Here is a 20,036-nt window from a genome sequence, read left to right on the forward strand (position 1 = left end):
TAAAAAAATATCGCTGTAGAGCCTTTATTTAAAAACTATAAAAAGAATACATTTGTCCATTGACAGAAGACTCAAAAGTTGTACTTGTTTTTGAAAGTAATAATGCAGGTTTGAAGAAACTGTCAAGTTTTGTCTTGATTGTATTACATTTAATTTAATTTTTTTCTAAATGACTCAACACCTTCAACATAAACCACTTAGGACTTTACCACAGCCATCCTGAACTGCAAGCAAAATTGTGTAACTTCAAATGCTTTGCAAACTTTCCTGCTGCTACCTTTAGATCAACACCACACACGACAATGCCACTTAATCGTTGCTGTGAAAACCACTAAAAATGTTTTAGGGCCAAAAGTTTTAGGGCCTTTTCACTACGGCAAACTCACTAATCAAACAACCTCAAATAAGCAACTACTACTGCACTACCTCGAATATGCAATACTTCCCCAGAGGAGAAGACTAATGTTAATTATTCTCAACATATCTGCCGAGAATAAGTATCACTAGTCACCAAAGCAGGAGAAATATCATCGTTTTTGTTATATCTCATATTGTGAATGCCTTCACAATGAGTTGTCCTGATATTGCACTACCTCGAATAAGCAATGCTTCCCCAGTGGAGGAAGACTAATGTTACTTATTCTCAGCAGATACCACCACATCATATTTTGAATGCTTTCACAAGTTTCCCTGATATTGCACTAATGTTACTTATTCTTGGCCGATACCAAGAGTGGTGGTATCTGCTGAGAATAAGTAACATTAGTCTTCTCCACTGGGGAAGCGCTGCTCATTCGAGGTAGTGCAATATTGGGGCAAATTGTAGCGAAGGCATTCACAATATGGTTTGATAGAGTTTATCATTTCCTGATATGTTCGAGCAGCAACAACACTGTTACACGATCCATTGCTTTCTTTGAACCAGACAATGGTATTGATAGCTGAGGGAACCATCCGGCATAGCACGATAATACAGACCTGTTTCATCGGCGTTGTAAATGTCATCCCCACTAAAATTTTTAAGCAATTATGGCAGTTTTTCAGATTTCCATTGCTCAGCACTCGTAGCATCAGCACTGTCCTTCTCGCCATGTGCTTTTTTGTAACTAATATCATGTCTATACCTCCACCAAGACAACCAACCATCCATCGCGTTGAAATTTACGTGACCTAGCTTTTTGGCCAACTCTTCTGACTTGGTTTATAGCATAGGGCCGCTTACACACACTCCTCGTTTAGATACAGTGGAAAACCATTGATTCAAAGCATCTTCGACGTCTGGATCTTTGCCTTCCCTCTTTTGCTTATGAGATATTTTCTTTAAATCCACGCGCAATGTCCACTCTTCTCTAAGTTTTTCTTGTTGCTGTAGCAGTTGTGAAATTGTAGATTTTGGCACATTTATCTCCGCTAGCTGACGATGACTGATGTTAGGAGGTTGACTTTATCTTGTCAAGAATAGAGATTTTTTTCTGAAAGCGACAAATCTTTATGTGGCATCTTGACAGGGGTCTTAAATGTACTGAAAAAAAGGGAAGGGGGAACCAAAATCAGTGCACTGTTTGGTACAGTTTTTAATCTATTCTAACCCACAAGATGTATACATATGTACCTAGTGTGATCGTAAACAACTGCAAGCAAAATTTCTTCAGAATCAGATTACCACGACACAGAACAAACGTAAAACAACCACTGTACAGCACGAGTTCGCAATAACTGATTCGGCTGCTGCCCGCATGATCTTTGTTACGAACCATCTAAATTAGTTTATTGTTCAATAAACTATATTTAGATGTTTGTGTGCGCCATCTAAATATAGTTTATTGTTCAATCAAGACCTTCATTGCCCAAATTAAGCGGCAAGTTGGCCCAAATAAGCGGAACAAATTCAGGCTAAATATTTGTTTTGTTTCTGTTCTTCATAATTTGCTCCAATTAACCGGATGCACTATATAATATCGGTATAGATACACCATAGATAACTCTTAAAGAACAACTACGATAGTAGCGTGAAAGGCATCATTTCGTCTGTATCTCATATTGTGCTCTTCCTTCACAACGAGTTGCCCATGTACTGCACTACCTCAAATAAATAACGCTTCACTAATAGAGAAGACTATCGTTACTTATTCTCAGTGAGTGCCATCACCCAGACGGCACTGTTTCAAAGCTAGTTGGCTTTTTATCGGTGGGTGGTGGTAAGACAAGTAACAACAGTCTTCTCTATTAGTGAAGTGATACTTATTGGAGGTAGTGCAATTCATGGGCAACTTGTTTTGAAGGAAGAGCACAATATGAGATACAGACGAAATGATGCCTTTCACACTACTATCGTAGTTGTTCTTTAAGAGTTATCTATGGTGTATCTACACCAGTATTACATAGAATCTTAAACTTTTAAATATTATGCCTTGTTGCTTAGTTTATTTAAGTAAATTAATTAATTACCTGGTAATAGTCTATCATAAATTTTATTTTTGGATGCTTTGATATATGGACATTCCAAATTTAATGCTCATGCATATTTAGTTTTTTCATATAAATCGGAAAATAATAATAATTTTTATAAATAATCTTAAATAAATATATAAATACATTTTTAAGGTTCTGGGTGCGAAAGTATCCCAATTACAACAGCATAACGTTACTGCTTTGCATGAAGCGAACGTAAAGAGAAGGAGAATTTTTCATGGGTGCGTACTACACAGCAGCTGTTACTGCAGAAAAACCAAATAACATCAGACCCATTCTTTGCCGATTTATGCCAAGCAATGGTTGCCGCAAACATTCCTTGGAAAAAAGTGAACAATCCAGTCTTCAAAAGCTTCTTGGAAAAATACTGCTCCCGAAAAATTCCTGACGAATCAACATCACGGAAAAATTACCTTGAGGACTTCTATAAATCGGTATGTTCTCGTGATTTTATTACATAATTTATTATTTAATAAAATCACGAGAGGCTAAAAGGCTAAATCCAAAAGGCTAAATGTGTAGGCTATATTTTAATTAATTAATTTACTTACTTATTACTTGCAGTGTCTAAACAATATTTGCGAAGATATTGGAAGCAGCTGTGTGTGGGGTTCAGTTGATGAAACCACGGATTGTGAAGGATATAGCTAATTTTATTGTTGGAAAGCTTGATTCAGATGAACCATCTAAATCGTATCTCCTTGCATCAAAGGTTCTGAATAAAACTAATCATGCAACTGTTGCTAGATTCATCTTTCGCAGTGATGAATCTGCATCATGGCAGCCAGTGCTATGTTGCCATTTTCGAATGAAGTCCCCCAGTACCATTTTGATTCCGTTGTTGTGTCGGTGTTGTTTCCTTCATCGTTTCTGTACCTCACGAGGTTCCTTTGGTATGCTTTTCGCATATGCAAAATTTCCCAAGTTTTAGAGGACACGGCAGTTTAAGGACTTCCTCTAGCTCCCGATGTAATTAAGGCGTTTAATTTCACCCGATCACATCTTCTGATGTTGAGAGGTCCTTCTCTGCTTACAAGCGAATATTAGCAGATGATAGGAAATTTACTCCAAAACATTTGGAGTGGATACAGGTATTGCAATGCGATGGAAAGTACTTAGCAACTTAAGTGTTAGTAACCTAGTGCCATAGCCTATACATTTTGGTTTTCGTATGTTTTAAAAAAAATTTTAATGTTTATATCTAAAAAAAAAAAAAACAACCGGCAAATTGTGATATTTTCATTGTATTACTTGTTAGAAATTTGTATAACAAGTCGTTGTACAACTTTAAAAGAATACAAAATGTAAATATCATTTATACGGTACGTAAAGGTAAATTATTTGGTCATATTTAAGGTCATATTTGGTTAAATTAAGGACATTTTCATCATGTTTTGACATTAAGGTCATAAAAATCTGAACCCTAATAATAACATTGTGAGTTAACCAACTTTGAAAGATAGATGATAGTGGGTGTCAAGTTGTTTGCTGCACAAAATTGGACCACCCACACCTTCTTATTAGAGTGCCAGAAAACAGTAAGTCGAGTCTTTGAAATGCTCTTCACAACACGTGGATTCTCTGAATGGTATACCAACATCAGCTTTAACTTAAAAGTGCCTGATGCATTACCACCTGGAAGTAATGCAAGTTGATCTTTTCCAGCCTTATAACCAGGAGCAGACCACTCTTCACATATACGTCCTACCAGGTATCTTCTTCCAGTACAGCCCCATTTCATCAACATTAAAGACCAAGTCTGGGGTTTTGAAATATGGGAGAATATTCCTCAGCACCTGCAGTGTTGGGGCTGGCAGACGAGGAGAAAGCAACTGACGCTGACACTAGCGCCGTCTAGGTACCCACTTCCTCTGCTGCTTTTTACGCTTGTGCATTCAAATTTTCTTTTTATATACAGTAAACCCTTGCTAGTCCAGATTAATGGGGGGGGGGGAAGAGAGGTCATCCAGATTAAGCAATAATCTGGATTAGTGAAGCAAAAGATAGCCCTAAAAAAAAAAAAAAAAAAAAATACTAGAGCCTTTATTTAAAAACTATAAAAAGACATACATTTATCCATCGATAGATATATAAATGCATCGTCTTTTTATACATTTATAAGGTGGTGTTGGTGTCGCATACCAATGCCATTTGATCATCGCTGTGAATACCACTTAAACACAGCTTCTCCCAGCAACACTTATTTTGGCCTTTTTAATGGCTGTCTATTTGATACACTGCTTTTATCACTCCCCACATTGAATTTTAAAGCAAATGCCTTTACAGATTCTTTCTGTAAATTACTGAGCAATTTTTTTCCCCCAGGAACACCATTTTCAAGTTGTTCTATCGCTTTGAGCTTGTTAATGATAGCTAAAGTAAACATGTTTTCTTTTTATTTCCCTTTTCAATTCTTTAGAACCCATAATTATATAAAATATGTTAACTTACGCACACATAAAGAAACAGCAAATGAAGCAATAATAACATCCGTCCGACTCAGAGTCAACAATGATACTGAACAACACGCAAGACAACATAATGTATGTTTCATCTCTCTCTGTGCAGTCAGAGTGACTCTTCTGCCTGCCTAAATCCCATAAATCCTTTCAAGGTACTCAACTGTGAACAGAATTTTTCATATTTTGATCCGGATTAGCAAGGGTTTACTGTATATATATTTTTTAATTTTTCATTATTATTTTAAAAGGGTGCGATTGAAGCATCATAAAACAGGGCCTACCTGTACAGAATTTTTTTGGGGGGGGGGGGACGGAATCCTATTCCATAACTTTTGTTTAAGCAAGGAATAAGAAACTGGTATAATGAAATAGATAATACAGTAATACCCCGAAGTTACGCGATAGGTGAGTCCGATGAAAATCGCTTAAGTCGAATTCGCGTAAGTCGGGGGTACAACTTTGCATATAAATACATATAAATTTTGTTTAATTGGGACCAAGGACTAACAAAAACACTAGTTTAGAAGAAAAATATTAATAAAATTGCAGTTCTTTATACATATTAATAATATGTATTAAAAAAATAAATGACGTACGTAAAAAAGTTATTTCGATGTCGATGGCTTCATAAAATCTAACAAATTTGTCTGACGACACAGCGCCTTCTTTTTTTCACACAGAATACCTTCGTAGCAAGCTAATAATTTTTTTATTCCTTGCTTTGTAGCTATAACGCGTTCTTCGTTGGAGTCTATGTCTTCTAAAATTTTTAAGCCCTTTACAATTTTCAAACTGTCAAGTTTGCAATTGTCGTGCTTTTTGCCGTTGCTTCATTTAGGCCTGTAGCATGTTCAATATCACATGGCCTTTCATTTCGCTCAAAGCGTTTCACAATTTCATATTTTTTTCTGTCAACAGAGGCGGACTGGCCATAAGCCTTACCGGGGAAACCCCGGTGGGCCGGTGTGATTTTGGCCATAAACCATAGTATGAGGCCACTTTAAATTTTCCCGGGTAAGAATTTTTGACCCAGTCTGCCTCTGTTTATTAATAATTGCTTTTCTTTTTCTCTCTGGATCTGCAGTGTCTTCACCAGTACGCTTCCTTTTCACACCTTTTAAGTATTTTACTCATTTTTAGGGAATAAAGCACAATTACAAAAGAGGAGGCACGCCTGATATGCATAAACAAAGCTGCACGCGTGTAGCAACTGAATAAACAACACCATAAAGGCAGAGATACACTATTAACAGCTCACATTTCTAGGGGTTACTACCATAAAACAATAAAAATCCAGTTGCGTTTCTGCTAGTGAAATCTGTTATAAACTGGTAGTAAACTTGATCTAATTGCATACCGATAGCTGGAATTGTGTTGTTTTTTACGTTATTATGGCGAAATGTTTTTCCCCTTCACAGATATAAAAAACATAAATACATTTTCTGAATCTTCTCTTCATTCCTATCGCGCTGCGTTCAGTTGGGGTGATTCTGCGTTCGACTGCCATTTCAACACAAAGGCGAATCATGCATAAGCCAATTCGGTTCGTGTTATATTATAAGATATTGTTACCGTATTTATAAATAGTGTATGATCGAATTCGTGTAGTGTAAACACGTGTTATACAAGAACTGACTGTATACGGCTCGACCAACGCGATCCATTTCTCTCGTGAAAACGATGTAATTTCCGACAAAAGTTGAGCACTAATTCGAACGCACACATATAAATACGACAGTTGGAATACAAATTCTTGTATGTGTGTGCAGCTCATGCGCAGCAAAGTTGAATTTTGTTCATCTTTCGCTCTCATTCTCCGCCGTCGCACCGTATATCGATAACATATGAAAAATGACCTTGAAGACAGTGGGCGGCAGTGTTGCCAAACGAAAAAAATCAAGAACCACGTAACTCTGAGTTCGCGTAAGTCGGGGTATTACTGTATATATAATGTCAAATAATAAAATATGAAATGTTACTATACAGACATTAATGGATAATGTAATATTTATTAAGATGCTAATTCATTTGGTTTTTTTTAAATGAAACTTTAAACTTATAACAAGTTAGATTTAAAAATTTAACTTAATTTGTCAGTTTAAATCTTTGTTTATACTATTCACCTCTCCTGTTTTACTTAATTATAAAGAAGTCGGGGATAATACAAACGAAGAGGGCATACTTCAGATTTATTATTTTTTAAAAAATTTAAAAAAAAAAAAAAAAAAAAAACACCATGTATACATGCTGGTGCAGCAGCAACTCTCATCAATTTTTGAATGTGTTCCAGAAAGGTTACCTTTTTATTTAAAGTAATTCCTAAGAATTCTATACCTTGTTTAATAGGAATAATTTCCTCTACAAATTTTAATTTAGGGTCTGGATGTAAATTGTGTTTCTGGCAGAAATAAATCCAAACTGTTTTTTAAAGACAGCTTAAAAGCATTTACTTAAAGCCCATTTGACTATCACCATTTACAGCATTTTGTAGGTGTATTCCAATAGGTGTGATGGAAAATACTGACATCATCTGCTTAGAGCATTTGATACAGTTGATAAATTGTTTGATGACAGTATCTATTCTGATTGCAAACAATGCAGTACTCAGAATTGATCCTTGCAGAACTCCTCGTTCCTGATGAGAAATCTGTTACAGTGAGGATTTCATCCAGACTGAAAACTTCTGGTAGCCGAGTGGTCAGGAGCAGGAGTGCAGTAGCACATGCTCTTTGAGTAGACTGGGGTTCAAGCCCCTGACTGCTGAATACGGTCGATCGGTCAATCCGCACTGGACCAGCATGGCAGATTATGGTCCATTTCCCTCAGCATGAATTGTTGAGGAGGCTTCCATCCTGCAGTGAGTTGATAATGGCTGCACTTTACCTTTTTTTTTTTTTGATAAAGAGTGGAAGGTGTTCCCTAAGACATACAGATCTTGCAAAATTCCATATTTCCACGTAGTACAATATGCTTTTTCAATGTCAGAAAAAGACAATAAATGTTTTGACTGTATGAATGCATCTCTGATGCTAGTTTCCATTCAGATTAAATGATCTAGTGGACCTGTTAAGAGAAATCCATACTGTGTAATGCTAAATATATTTTCTTCTAGGTACCATATTAACCTCACATTAACTAACCTTTCTAGGACTTTATACAGACAACTAGTTCAGGCTATGGGGTGATAATTACTTGAAACAGTTGGGTTTTGCCCAATATTTGGAAAGCTAAAATTATTGCTTTTAGCCAAGAATTAGAAAAGTTTTGGCCAGTGAATATTCCCCTCCATGGTAGCCTGGTCGGCACAGTATATCAGTCTGCCAGTTATTTGGAAAGGTATGGGTTTAAGTGACTGATTTTAACTGGAAGAATTTTTAGTCCTCTTGAGTTTAGCATGTGCTAACAGTTGTGAGCAAATACCAATGTTTATTTATTTATTTGAAATTAATATTCTATTATCCAAAGGGGCAGACCATCTATTTACCATAATTGCAACACCACTATGTAATGAGCCATCACCAATTCTATGTTATACAGAACATTGTATAGTATTGGATGTTTGGATCATTTGGGGTTTCAGACAGCTTTCCTATGGAGCTAAATTGGCTTATATTTCTGTGAATACTACTTAGGTACCATCCAGATTTTCACGTAAGCTTCTATAATTCCAATGAACTTTTGTATTCATTACTTAGATTTATGATTTATCAGATCCTTTAGGCTCTTTTCCAAAAAAAAAAAAAAAAAAAAAAGAGAGAGAGAGAGAGAGGAAAGTTTGTGCTTTTCCAGTTTTGGCTCTCTCTCTCTCTCATGGGAAGTGTGGCTTACCTCTATCCATTTTTCTCATTGGTAAACAATTCTAAGAAGCATTTTCAGCTGTTTCTTCATTTGCATTTCTCCATTTATCCATAAAGGTCTGGTACAGAGGCTGACTATTTCCTTTGCCATTCAATTTCGACAAGGATAGGTATGTTCATCCATCATCTTTCAAATACCTTTTGTTGTGCAATTTTAACACATGAAGGCTGATTTTGTAGTGTTAGTTTGAACCTTTTGTTCCCCTCATTGGTATAAAATATCCTTTTCCGTTTTTCTTTATGTTTATGTCTTTTTCTAGTTCCCACTGCTGACATATTCTGGAAGAAGATGGATGATCACCATTGCAATTTTGACAGGTTGGTTTTGTGGCTCTATAGTCATTGGTATCAGAGGATTTTGACCTCCAATGAGCACAAGCTGATGTTCCTCTAGAGCAGGCCCGGGCCAAACTACGGCCTGTGGGCTGCATGCAGCCCACCGCACATTTTTGTGTGGCCGGTGAGCTTTAATTGTATTTTCGAAAAAAGTTTACTTATTTTATGCCTTTTGTGACGCCTTTTTGAAAAATAAATTTGTATATGTAATATAGAATTTGAAACTGTGCGTGAACCGGAGCGAACTAACGGGCACTTTTATAACAGTACAATTTGTGATTATAAACTAACCACGCAAAACTACAGTAACAGACAACCGGTGATGTCGACAACAGCTTTGCTGTGGTGGCGGAGTAATAGGATAGGACTGCTGACCAGCCGCAGTTCCAATCTCTTTTCTGTGAAGGCCACCCCGCAGTTAGTTATCTTCGGTTATCATCTTGGTGCCAGTAGCAATAAAAATAATAGTTACGCCCTTTTAAAAATGAATAAAAAAAGGAAATTTCAACAAGAGCATCGTGTCTTCAATGAAGAGTGGAATACAAAATATTTTTTTGCTAACATAAATAACGAGACTACAGTAAACCCCCCGCTATTCGCGGGGGTTACGTTCCTGAGAAATGCCGCGAATACTGAGTTATGGCTCCCATAGTAATAAAGGGGTTCCGTTCCAAAGTATGAAATATATAAGAAAAACTAGTTTAAAATTTTGTCTATGTATGTATTATATGTACCTTCATAATATGACTATGTACATAGTGAAATGCAAGCATAAGGCATAGAAATGAAAATAAGAAACAATTTAATATTAAATGTAATATTTATTAGAAATTTCAAACAAATCTTTCAAACCAGCGTCTTTGCAAGCTAAAAAACCTATCCCGCCAGTGCTATCACCAGTTTCGCTAAAGCGTTGATAAGGAGTTTTGCATTTTCACGAATGATGAGTGAATTTAACGGAATTTTATTTTGAGTTCGGTCTTCTATCCACAGATTCAAAGCCTTTTCCATTTTTTCTAATTTAACATCACGAGTTAAAGAGCAAATTTTTGAAGCAATTAGCGCGTTTTCACGGACACTACGGCGGATTTTTTCTTCCGATTTCTTGATTGATCGTACCGTTGACTCATTGGTTTTATAATGTTTTGCCACTGAGGAGACACTTTCATCATTAGAAATTTTATCTAATAACTCAATTTTATTCGCTAATGTCATCACCTTCTTTGATATTTTCACATTTCTCTTGTTATTCGTAGTCATATTTTTGTAGGGGTTAGAAAGAACTTGTCCACAATAAAGTCACTTTCTTCCGTTAACACACTCGAAAAAGTCTGTTTTACACTACAAAACGGTAGATTTATCACTTTTTTAAGCATATCAATTTATAAATTGATAAATTTATTCAATTTATAAGCATATAAATTAAAAGCAAACGACGAAACCTTCCATAACAAGCGCATAACACATATTGAACAAGGATTAGCGAGAAACATTCACGCTCGCGATTTTGTCAACCTTCTCCCCCCCCACCCACTGAGCGCTGTTTCGACCGGGAAAGATAATTTTAGCCACGCCAATGTTTTTTTATGGCGGAAAATATTCACGGCGCTTTAAAATTCCCATTTTTTAGGTTTCATTTTATATTAAATCGGCGATCGCGAATACGCGAAACCAGATACCGCGAACAGCGGGGGTTTACTGTATTTGTCTCATCTGCCAGGAGAGTGTCTCAGTGTTGAAAGAGTACAATATTAAAAGACATTTCACTATTAAATATTCCGAATATGGTGCCAATTTAACTCCGGAAGCGAGAAAGAAATCTGCTGATGGATTGATTCAAAATTTATCTAGACAACAAAATGTGTTTGTGCGGGTAAATAAGGAAGAAGAAGCTACTGTAGAAGCAAGTTTTGTTATTTCTCATATAATTGCCAAAAGCAACGAGCCTTTTTCTGATGGAGACTATATTAAAGAATGTATGACTGAAGCTTGTGGAATTATGTCCTGACAAACACAAATTTGAGAATATAAGTTTATCTCGGCGAACCATAGTAAGAAGAATTGAATGTATTGATACAAATTTGAATGAGCAATTATTATCAGTATTAGAATCCATAACATGGTACTCAATAGCTCTCGACGAAAGGCAAAAAGAATACCACGCAGTTATTAATTAGAGGTATGTGGATGTACCTCTAATTTTGAAATTACTGAAGAGCTTCTTTCAATGGAATCTCTTAAAGACCAAACAACAAGAGCTGATATATTTGAAAAAGTTGAAAAATGCTTAAGATATAATTTACAATGGAACAAAATGGTAAGCGTAACAACTGACGGAGCACCAAGTTTGACAGGTAAAAATGTTGGAGCGTTAAAGAAAATTCAGGATAAAATTTGTGAAAATTATCCTGATAATTTAATTAGCAAACTATACTCGTTACAAGTATTATGTAAAAATGTGTTAAAAGTTGAACATATCACACCTTGTATTGTTAAACTAGTAAATTTAATATGATCGAGAGGGCCTGAAACACAGGCAATTCATTAATTTTCTTCAAGATATTGAATCCGAGTACACAGATATTCCTTATCATAGCCAAATTGGATGGCTTAGCTTAGGAAAAGTTCTTCGGCGAGTAGGGGATCTTAAAGATGACATCGTTCTATTTTTAAAACTGAAAAATATTATGGACTTTTCCGAATTAACTGATAACTGGATTTGTGATTTTGCGTTTACCCTGGACCTCGTGACACACTTAAACACTTTCAACACCGTGTTACAAGGGAAAAATTTATACGCCCATGATATGGTAAAAAGTTTGAATGGATTTCAATTAAAACTCCAGTTGTTCCTTCGACATTTATTCATTAACAAGGAAGACCACTTTCCAACCATGAAGTTTCTGAAGATTCCAGAAAATAAATTTGAAAAATATTGTGAAATTATCAACGCTTTGAATGACGACTTTTCACGAAGATTTGGCGACTTCTGAAAAATTGAGACAAGTTTGGCAAAAGTGCGTGACCCATTTTCAATAGAAATTGATAGTGCACCGAGTGAACTACAGCTTCAGATTATAGATCTGCAATGTGATACCAATTTAAGGGAATTGCACCGTTGTGAGAAAATCTGTAAATTTTACAATACTCTTAATTCGACGAACTTATAAAGATTTTGCCCGAAAAATGTTGGTTGTTTTTGGATCAACCTACATATGTGAACAAACATTTTCCATCATGAATCTAAATAAAAATTCTTTACGATTGAGCATCACCGATGAACAGTCTCGATGAACACAGAGAATCTCAACTGCAAAATTAACACCCGAAATTTAAAAAAATGTTAAAAGATGTAAAATAGTTTCATTCATCTCATTAAATTCTTGGTAACGAATGGGCCTGGTGTACTGGGGTCCATGGTTTAAATAACAAATATACACGTATAATTATAACCCAGTTTAATGTAAAATATACTAACAGGCAGTAGCTTTCGAGATTAGCGTGTCTCTTTATCAACTGAAATTCAAAATGCAAATACAACGGATAAGCGCAATGAGGCATATTAATCATGTGCCATTGTTGTTGGACGGATGTGCGCTGCCTTTACTCCACTGATCATCTAGCATTAAAACGGTTGTCTCTAGGATGGGGTGTAGACGTATGCCTTTGTGGCGGCTTATTACCTTTGGATTGTTTAATATTTTAAGTGACTCTAGCCATAGGCGGTGGCGAAAGTGTCGTGGATGGTCTACTATTTCAAAGTCACGTTTAGGATCAAGATCGTGGTTGGTGGCCCAAAAATGTTCCACGACTGCGGACTGGTCAGTTTCGACAAGTTGGATTGCTCTGTCATGTTCCATAAGGCAATCTTGGAGATGCCTTGATGTTTCTCCTATGTAGCAACTGTCAGTCTCTACAGGTGATGTGATATACTACATTGCTGCGTAAGACAGGTGTGACAGGGGTCTTCACACTGGAGACAAGTGAACGTAGGTTCCTGCAGGCTAACTGCACGCATTTGATGTTGTAATTTCTAAGGACCTTCGAGATCCGTCCTGACACGCCTGGATAATAGAGAATGTAGGCGGATGATATACCCGTCTTGGTTCGGTGGTCTTGGGTGGGATGTGAGTTCTTGTGCCCGTAATAGGCACCTGCTTAGCACATGGGATGGATAACCACATTTGGTTAGGTCCGCCTTCACATGGGAGATCTCGTTACGCCTAATTGTATCAGTGCTGGAATGGCTCCAAGCCCTGGAGAATAGGGTGCGGGCAGTGCTATTGAGATGACTTGGTGCGTGGCTGGATCTGTAGTTAGTGAATTGTCCGCACCACATAGGTTTGCGGTATACTGAAGTCTCTAGATGTGGGCCTACGCAATGCACTAGGACATCCAGGAACAGGAGCGCATCGTTACCTCTAACTCTATAGTAAACTTGATGAAATTAGATAGGGAGTTGAGGTATTCCAGTAGTGCTGTTTCAGAGCCACGTGGTATTACAGTAAAAATATCGTCAACGTATCTACAACATGTTGTAATAGGTGTAGGTGGGTTCTGGTGTATCTGCTCCTCCAGATCTTCCATGGCGATGTTGGCTACTACGGAACTAACAGGGGGCACCCATAGAAGTGCCATGTACCCGCTGATAGACCAAATCCTAAAAAGTGAAAATGCTGCTTGATAAGCATATGTTGAGGGCGGTACAGATGTCATCAGTGGTTAGTGACGTCCTGGATTGGAGGCTTAAGTCGTTCTCGAGGAGCCTTCTGGCGCAGTGCACAGCCTGTTGGACGGGAATTGAAGTGAATAAAGAAATCACTGCTATTTTTAACGGTGTGTGAGGTATTTCCTACAAGAGGTGAGAGCAGGCGCGCGATATGCTTGGACAGTTCATACGTTGGGGCATTGCAGCACGACACTATTGGTCTGAGGGGAATACCTGGTTTGTGGATCTTTGGTAATCCATAGAATTGCGGTAGTTGGCAGCCAGTAGCACGTAGAAGATGCTGAGTTGTAGTCAAGATCTTCTTATCTTTAAACCATGTGTGGACGAGTTTATTGACATGTGTCTCTAGACGTTTCAAGAACTTAATGGGTGGATCAGATAGAGGTTCATATACGTTTGGGTCTAGTAGTAGGGTCAGGGCTTTCTCTCGGTAGGTTGATCGGTCTAATACAACGGTCTGGCGCCCTTTACCAGCAGGAAGTACGACGATGGAGTTGTCTTTTCTTATAGATGATAGGGCGGCACGTTGACGATGGTTAAGGTTTGAGTAAGTTTGTCGAGGGCTGCGGAGGATTGCGGCAGTCCCGAAACGGATCTCGTTGGCAATACTGGCTTCTATACCCATAGCGAGCTGTGTTCTTGGTTGTTAGAGAATAATTTTTTTTATGTTATATTTCTTCTGCATGATAACAAATAATATATATCTAAAAATAGTATTTTACCTGTGGCCCGCCTTCTTTTTGAATTCCTATTGTGGCCCTTCAGCCCAAAAGTTTGCCCAGGCCTGCTCTAGAGGAGTATCTGGATTTTTGACACTAGAAACATCTTAATGGATTACGCTAACTTGACAATTTAGGTAATCTGCTTTGATCGCATTTTGGTGTTTCAAATGTCATTCCAACCAAAAAACCTTATCCTAACATTTCTAGTTGGAACGATGTTTCCCTCTTTCAACTGTTGTGTGTTTGACATTTGTATCTCTCTGTTCTTTTAGTTCACTGAAGATTTCTTCTTCAGAGAGACGGAGCAGATCCTATTCTGATATTATACCACCTGAGTTGTTTAGGACTGTATGAGGAGTTATTTTAATGGATATTCTTCTGCAGTTCATTGCATACAGTAATAATTCTGAATATGGTTTCAACCAGCACATTGCCGGAATGTAATCTCAAGAGCTTTTGGGATCTTTTTTGTATAATAATAATAATAATAATAATAAAAAGGCACACTTAAGTGGGCTTGTTTTTATCCACTGTCTTTTGACTTGGCTTGCTATGTGTTCTGGTTGTATGTTAGGTTGGGTCTTAAATGAACAGTCTGCAGGAAGAGGAGGTTTGTGTTGGCCATTTTGCTCTTTTAGTCCTGGGGGAATAACTTTCTTTACCCAGGTGTTACAACTTTGCTGTGTGAGTTAAAAAAAAAAAAAAAAATGCACCATTTATATTTCTGTGTTCATTAAAGTAATTCTAAGCATTAAGCAGGAAAAAAGTCTCTTAATGACCCACATTAAGAAATTAAAGTAATTGTCTCCTTTCTCCTGACAATGGATTTGAATTTCCATACACTGGAAATACACCACTAACACAGACTATCCTTCATACAATGGCAACCACAAAAATGTACTTTTAATAAATAATACATACCTTTAACACAAAAAATTTAAAAAAACTTAAAATTACTCTTTTTTTTTTTTTTTTTTAAATTAAAGGATGGGTTAATTGAAACTTACCAGAACTGCAACATCATGTTCTGGAAGGGAGTATTTAGTCATGTAATCCTTCACAAGAGAGACAATCTGCAAAGAAAGAATGATCATCATGTGAAAGTTATAAAGAATCCACAGATTATGCAGCCAAGCAAAAATCTACAAAAGTTGCAATATCGATTTTTACAACAAAAGCTTATTTCCAAAAGTAAATGATTATAGCATATGTTTATGCAACTTTATATTCTGAAAACATTAAAGCTTATTTAATATTTATAATAAATATTAACAGAATGAATAAATTTATCCAGTGTAATGATCTTTACTTAGCAACATTCAGCAAACAAACTTCTGCTCTTAATGCACAAAACCAAAGTCAAAAATTTATGCCTTTATGGACTCTTTCAACTGATTTTCATCTTCACAAAAGTATAATTTCTTCACTCCAGCAGACACTCCCAGAAATACTTCTGAGAAAGTTTTTCAAATTGTTTTCAACTGATTTTCATCTTCACAAAAGTATAATTTCTTCACTCCAGCAGACACTCCCAGAAATACTTCTGAGAAAGTTTTTCAAATTGTCTTAACTTTACAGGGTGACATACAGGTATTATGTAATGAAAATCAATAGCCATGCCAAATATTTATGCAAAGCAAAGTTGCAATACTCATTATTTTATGTTATCTCATGCTTCCTGTAAAAAGGTGAAGCATTTTAATAAAATGACCAGCAACTATGTTCTGAAGATTCCACATCACTGCCAGAAAAACAAAGATGCTAACAATGTATTTAGTTTACACTGTAATCATTAGAAACTGTGTATTTTTAGCATGTCATTATCAAGTTATAAGCTTTTAATGGTGGAAAGGTATGATGTTATGCAACTGAAAAAAAAAAAAAAAAAGTATTATATAGTATATTGGCTGACTTTTGTGAGGAAAAATTTTTTTTTTTTTTTTTTTTGTCTAATTTCTATTTTGGGACTCAGTAAACCACTTAAAACTGCACAAATATTGTGTGCTTAACTGCATAATTTTTAACAAATTTTCACTATTCATCCCATGTAATGTTATTTATATATCAACATCACAAACATTGTAAAATCATCCATCACTCATTAAATTTCATAGATCCTCCCCATTCCCAAAGCTCTCACAGAACCCAATTTGGAAACCCATGCTATAAACAACAACTCATCTTAACTCATAAGTTCATCTGCCATATTTAGTAGTTCTATCTTGGTGTGAATGTTTCTATGCTTCAGAGTACTAAGGTTAACAGAGGGGTGAATGATATGCTTGCTTGCTACAAAGAAATCTATGATGAAAAGGAAAAAACCACCATCCAGTCTTCCATTAATATGTTCTTTCGTAAGGTTGAGCCGCCAAACCTTTCTAAATCTCCACAGCCCTCAACCTCTGCAGCGACGTACTTATCAGCTGAAGATGTCAATTCTGGCAATGATGCTCGAGAAGTAAAACTTACTGACGTTATTGCCTGTCTCCTCTTTTTTTGAGTAATTTTATAATTTTGAAATTTTTCCTGCGCATGAGATAAAACAATGAATAATTAAAATAAATAATTTTATTTACATGTTCGTTTAACATTTCTTTTGTGATTCAATCAAATCAGCGAACACAGTTGCGAGTGCTGCACAAGAATGGGGGAAATTCCGACTTATGTAGCATTCCGCAGAACACAACCCTTACGTAAGTTGGGAGTTCCTATATATGGGGTATCTATGCCTTGTCTTTCCAGTGCCTGAAACATTGCTTATGCTGTATGTAGTGAAATGCCTTTTCATAATCCACAAATGCCAGGCATAATGGTGTTTCATATTCATTTGCTTTCTCCATTAGCTGTGATATTATGTGAAGCTTGATCCATAGTTGAGAATCCTGTCCTAAAGCCAGCTTGCTCTTTCGGTTGATTCTCATCAAGTATTCTTTCTAATCTGTTAGTAATGACCCTTGTGAACAACTTGTAGATGTGGGATAACAAGCTAATTGGTCTATAATTTCCAATTTCTGATTTATTTCCTTTCTTAGCCAGCAAAACCATGATTGCTTTTATTCCACTCCTTAGGTGTCACACCTTTTCTAATGCATTTTGTGAAGAGTTTTGCCAATTCTAACAACTCTACAATAATTTCATCTTCCCCCAGGGTTTTCCGATTCTTCATTTTCTTCAACGCATGTTCTACCCCATCAGGTAGGATATCAGGTATGTCGTATGTGTTATTAATTTGTGATCCATCTTCCCCACTGCTGGCATCATTCCCTTGCTCCTTGTATAATTCTCTATAGTAGACTTCTGCTATTTGAATTATGCCTTCTCTGCTATTTATAAGTACACCATTGCTTTTCTTCAGTTTCAGTATCATTTGTCTTTCTGTATTCCTGCTCATGGCTGCTGATTTAAGCCCTTTGTTTCCCCTTAATGCTTGTTCTACTTTTCTTGTGTTAAATCTCCTTATGCCCTCTCTGAGTCCCTTTCTAATGGCTTTGCATAACTCAGTATACACAATTTTATCCTTGCCAATGTTTATCTTGCTCTTCATTTATCCTCTACGGTTCATCATGACAAGTGATTCTTGACTAATTTTTTGTTCTTTGGAAAGTTGTAGTATTCCTCGTCAATATCTTGGTCCTGAAGAGTTTGCAGAAGCTCAAACTTGTTCTTAAGTTCCAGTACACACTGCTTTTTCTCCTCTTCTGTTCTCTCAAAGACCTTCGTATTATTTACTTGAGTCAGTTTTTTACTTTCTTTTCTTACATCTATATCAAATGTGCATCTTACTATTCTGTGATCACTTCCAACATTTACCTTGTTCAGGACGGTAACACCATTCACGATATATCTTCTGTTAGTGAGGATGAAGTTGATTTCATTAGTTATTAAATCCATTTGGGCACTTCCATGTCCACTTTCTGTTCACCTTTTTTTGAAAAATGTGTGCATCACTGACATTCCTCGAGATTCTGCAAATTCCACAAGTCTTTCACCAATTCCAAAATTTTCTATAGTTCCCCTTTCTGTGCTGTTTTGTCTCTTTCCAACCTTAGCATTGAAGCCCCTCATAATAATAATGTAGTGGGTTTTCTGCTCATCTAGAAGACTCAATTTCTGTGTACATTTCTTCAACCTCTTCATCATCAAGGCTCGATGTTGGTGTATAAATCATTATAACCTTTTAGCTTGTACTGCTTAGAAATCCTGAGTAGTAGTCTTGACACCCTCGGTGATATACTTTTGAATTAAAAAATGTTGTTTTTTATATCTTTATGAACCAGAAAGCCACCTCCACCTTCACTCCTTTCACTGTTTCCATTGGTGTACAGTAGATTTCCACTTGATAAATAAGTGATTCATTTCTTCTTGTTTCAGCCAAACTGATGATATTCCAATTCATATTTTCTAATTCCTTTTCCACCTCTAATATCCTATCTTCACCGATGTTTGGCATTACAAGAATGCAAAATGGGATGACCCGCGAGATTTCTTCTTTTCCTTGGTCAGATTACTGTTTCAAAACCTCTGATGTCAATGTTTGCTCAAATCGTGTCAGTGAAACTATTCTTGTAGGAATGGAACCTTTATTCCACACTCCATTTTAAAATCTCGTCCTTTACTTAAACCATGGTTTCCAATAAATGTGCTAAGGCTGTTCAAGAGAAGAATGTTGCATATCGTAATTGGCTTGTTTCCAATTTTCAGTTTCATTTTCTGCCTATACCAAAACTCGCAACAATTTTAAAGCAGTTATTAATCAGTCCAAACTAGATTTTGAATAGGCTAAGAGTAGAAAACTTGCTTCTTGCCCTATGGGTAGCCGAGTTTTCTGGACTCTTGCCAAAGCTATTGGCAGCAACTCTCAAAACCTGTTCTCTCGAACTTACTCCTGTTATTTGCCATCTTTTTTCACTTTCTTATTCCAAAGCTGTTTTTCCTTCTGCTTGGAAAGGTTTTCGATTGTGTTTGGCATAAAAGTCTTCTAAACAAGCTTCCATCTTATGGTTTGCCAACTGTTTTTTGTAACTGATTATCCAGTTTTCTCTCTGACCGCTCACTGTGGATGATGGTAGAAGGCTCTCTGTTTCCTAACTTCTCCACTAATGCTGGTGTCCTCCCCAAGGTTCAGTTCTTTCCCCCACTCTTTTCCTCTTGTATATTAATGACCTTCTTTCATTGATTGGAAATTCTATCCATAGTTTTGTTGATGATAGCACACTGCATTCCACTTTCCATTTTGAGAAACCCTGCCCTGCTCAATCAGCTTCAACTTTTCAAAAATCTGCTACCAATTTTTAAATGCCAACCTCCAGGTAATGCTCCACTGGGTGGCAAAGACAACTTAGCTGATTTCAATCCTTCTAAAACTCAGTCCTGTCATATCTCGCAAAAAGGATTCTTCTGCTCCTATGCTTATCTTTGGTGACACTCCGATATCTAGGCAAGATGATATATCTCTTTT

The 20,036-nt window shown here is 36.5% G+C and overlaps 1 protein-coding gene across 2 annotated transcripts in view; it reads right to left on the reverse strand.

Moving 5' to 3' along the window:
* kra (basic leucine zipper and W2 domain-containing protein kra) overlaps positions 1-20,036 on the reverse strand; it is a 197,024-nt gene that overhangs the window by 43,533 nt on the left and 133,455 nt on the right. For both annotated transcript variants that reach the window (XM_090388872.1, XM_090388871.1), the window contains exon 10: positions 15,586-15,651. In XM_090388872.1, the coding sequence (XP_090244998.1) occupies positions 15,586-15,651 (66 nt within the window). The remainder of the gene's footprint in view (positions 1-15,585; positions 15,652-20,036) is intronic.

The sequence above is a fragment of the Mastigoproctus giganteus genome, chromosome 14 (genome assembly GCF_048544385.1).
Source record: "Mastigoproctus giganteus isolate SK-2022 chromosome 14, ASM4854438v1, whole genome shotgun sequence".
In the NCBI taxonomy this organism is placed as follows: domain Eukaryota; kingdom Metazoa; phylum Arthropoda; class Arachnida; order Uropygi; family Thelyphonidae; genus Mastigoproctus; species Mastigoproctus giganteus.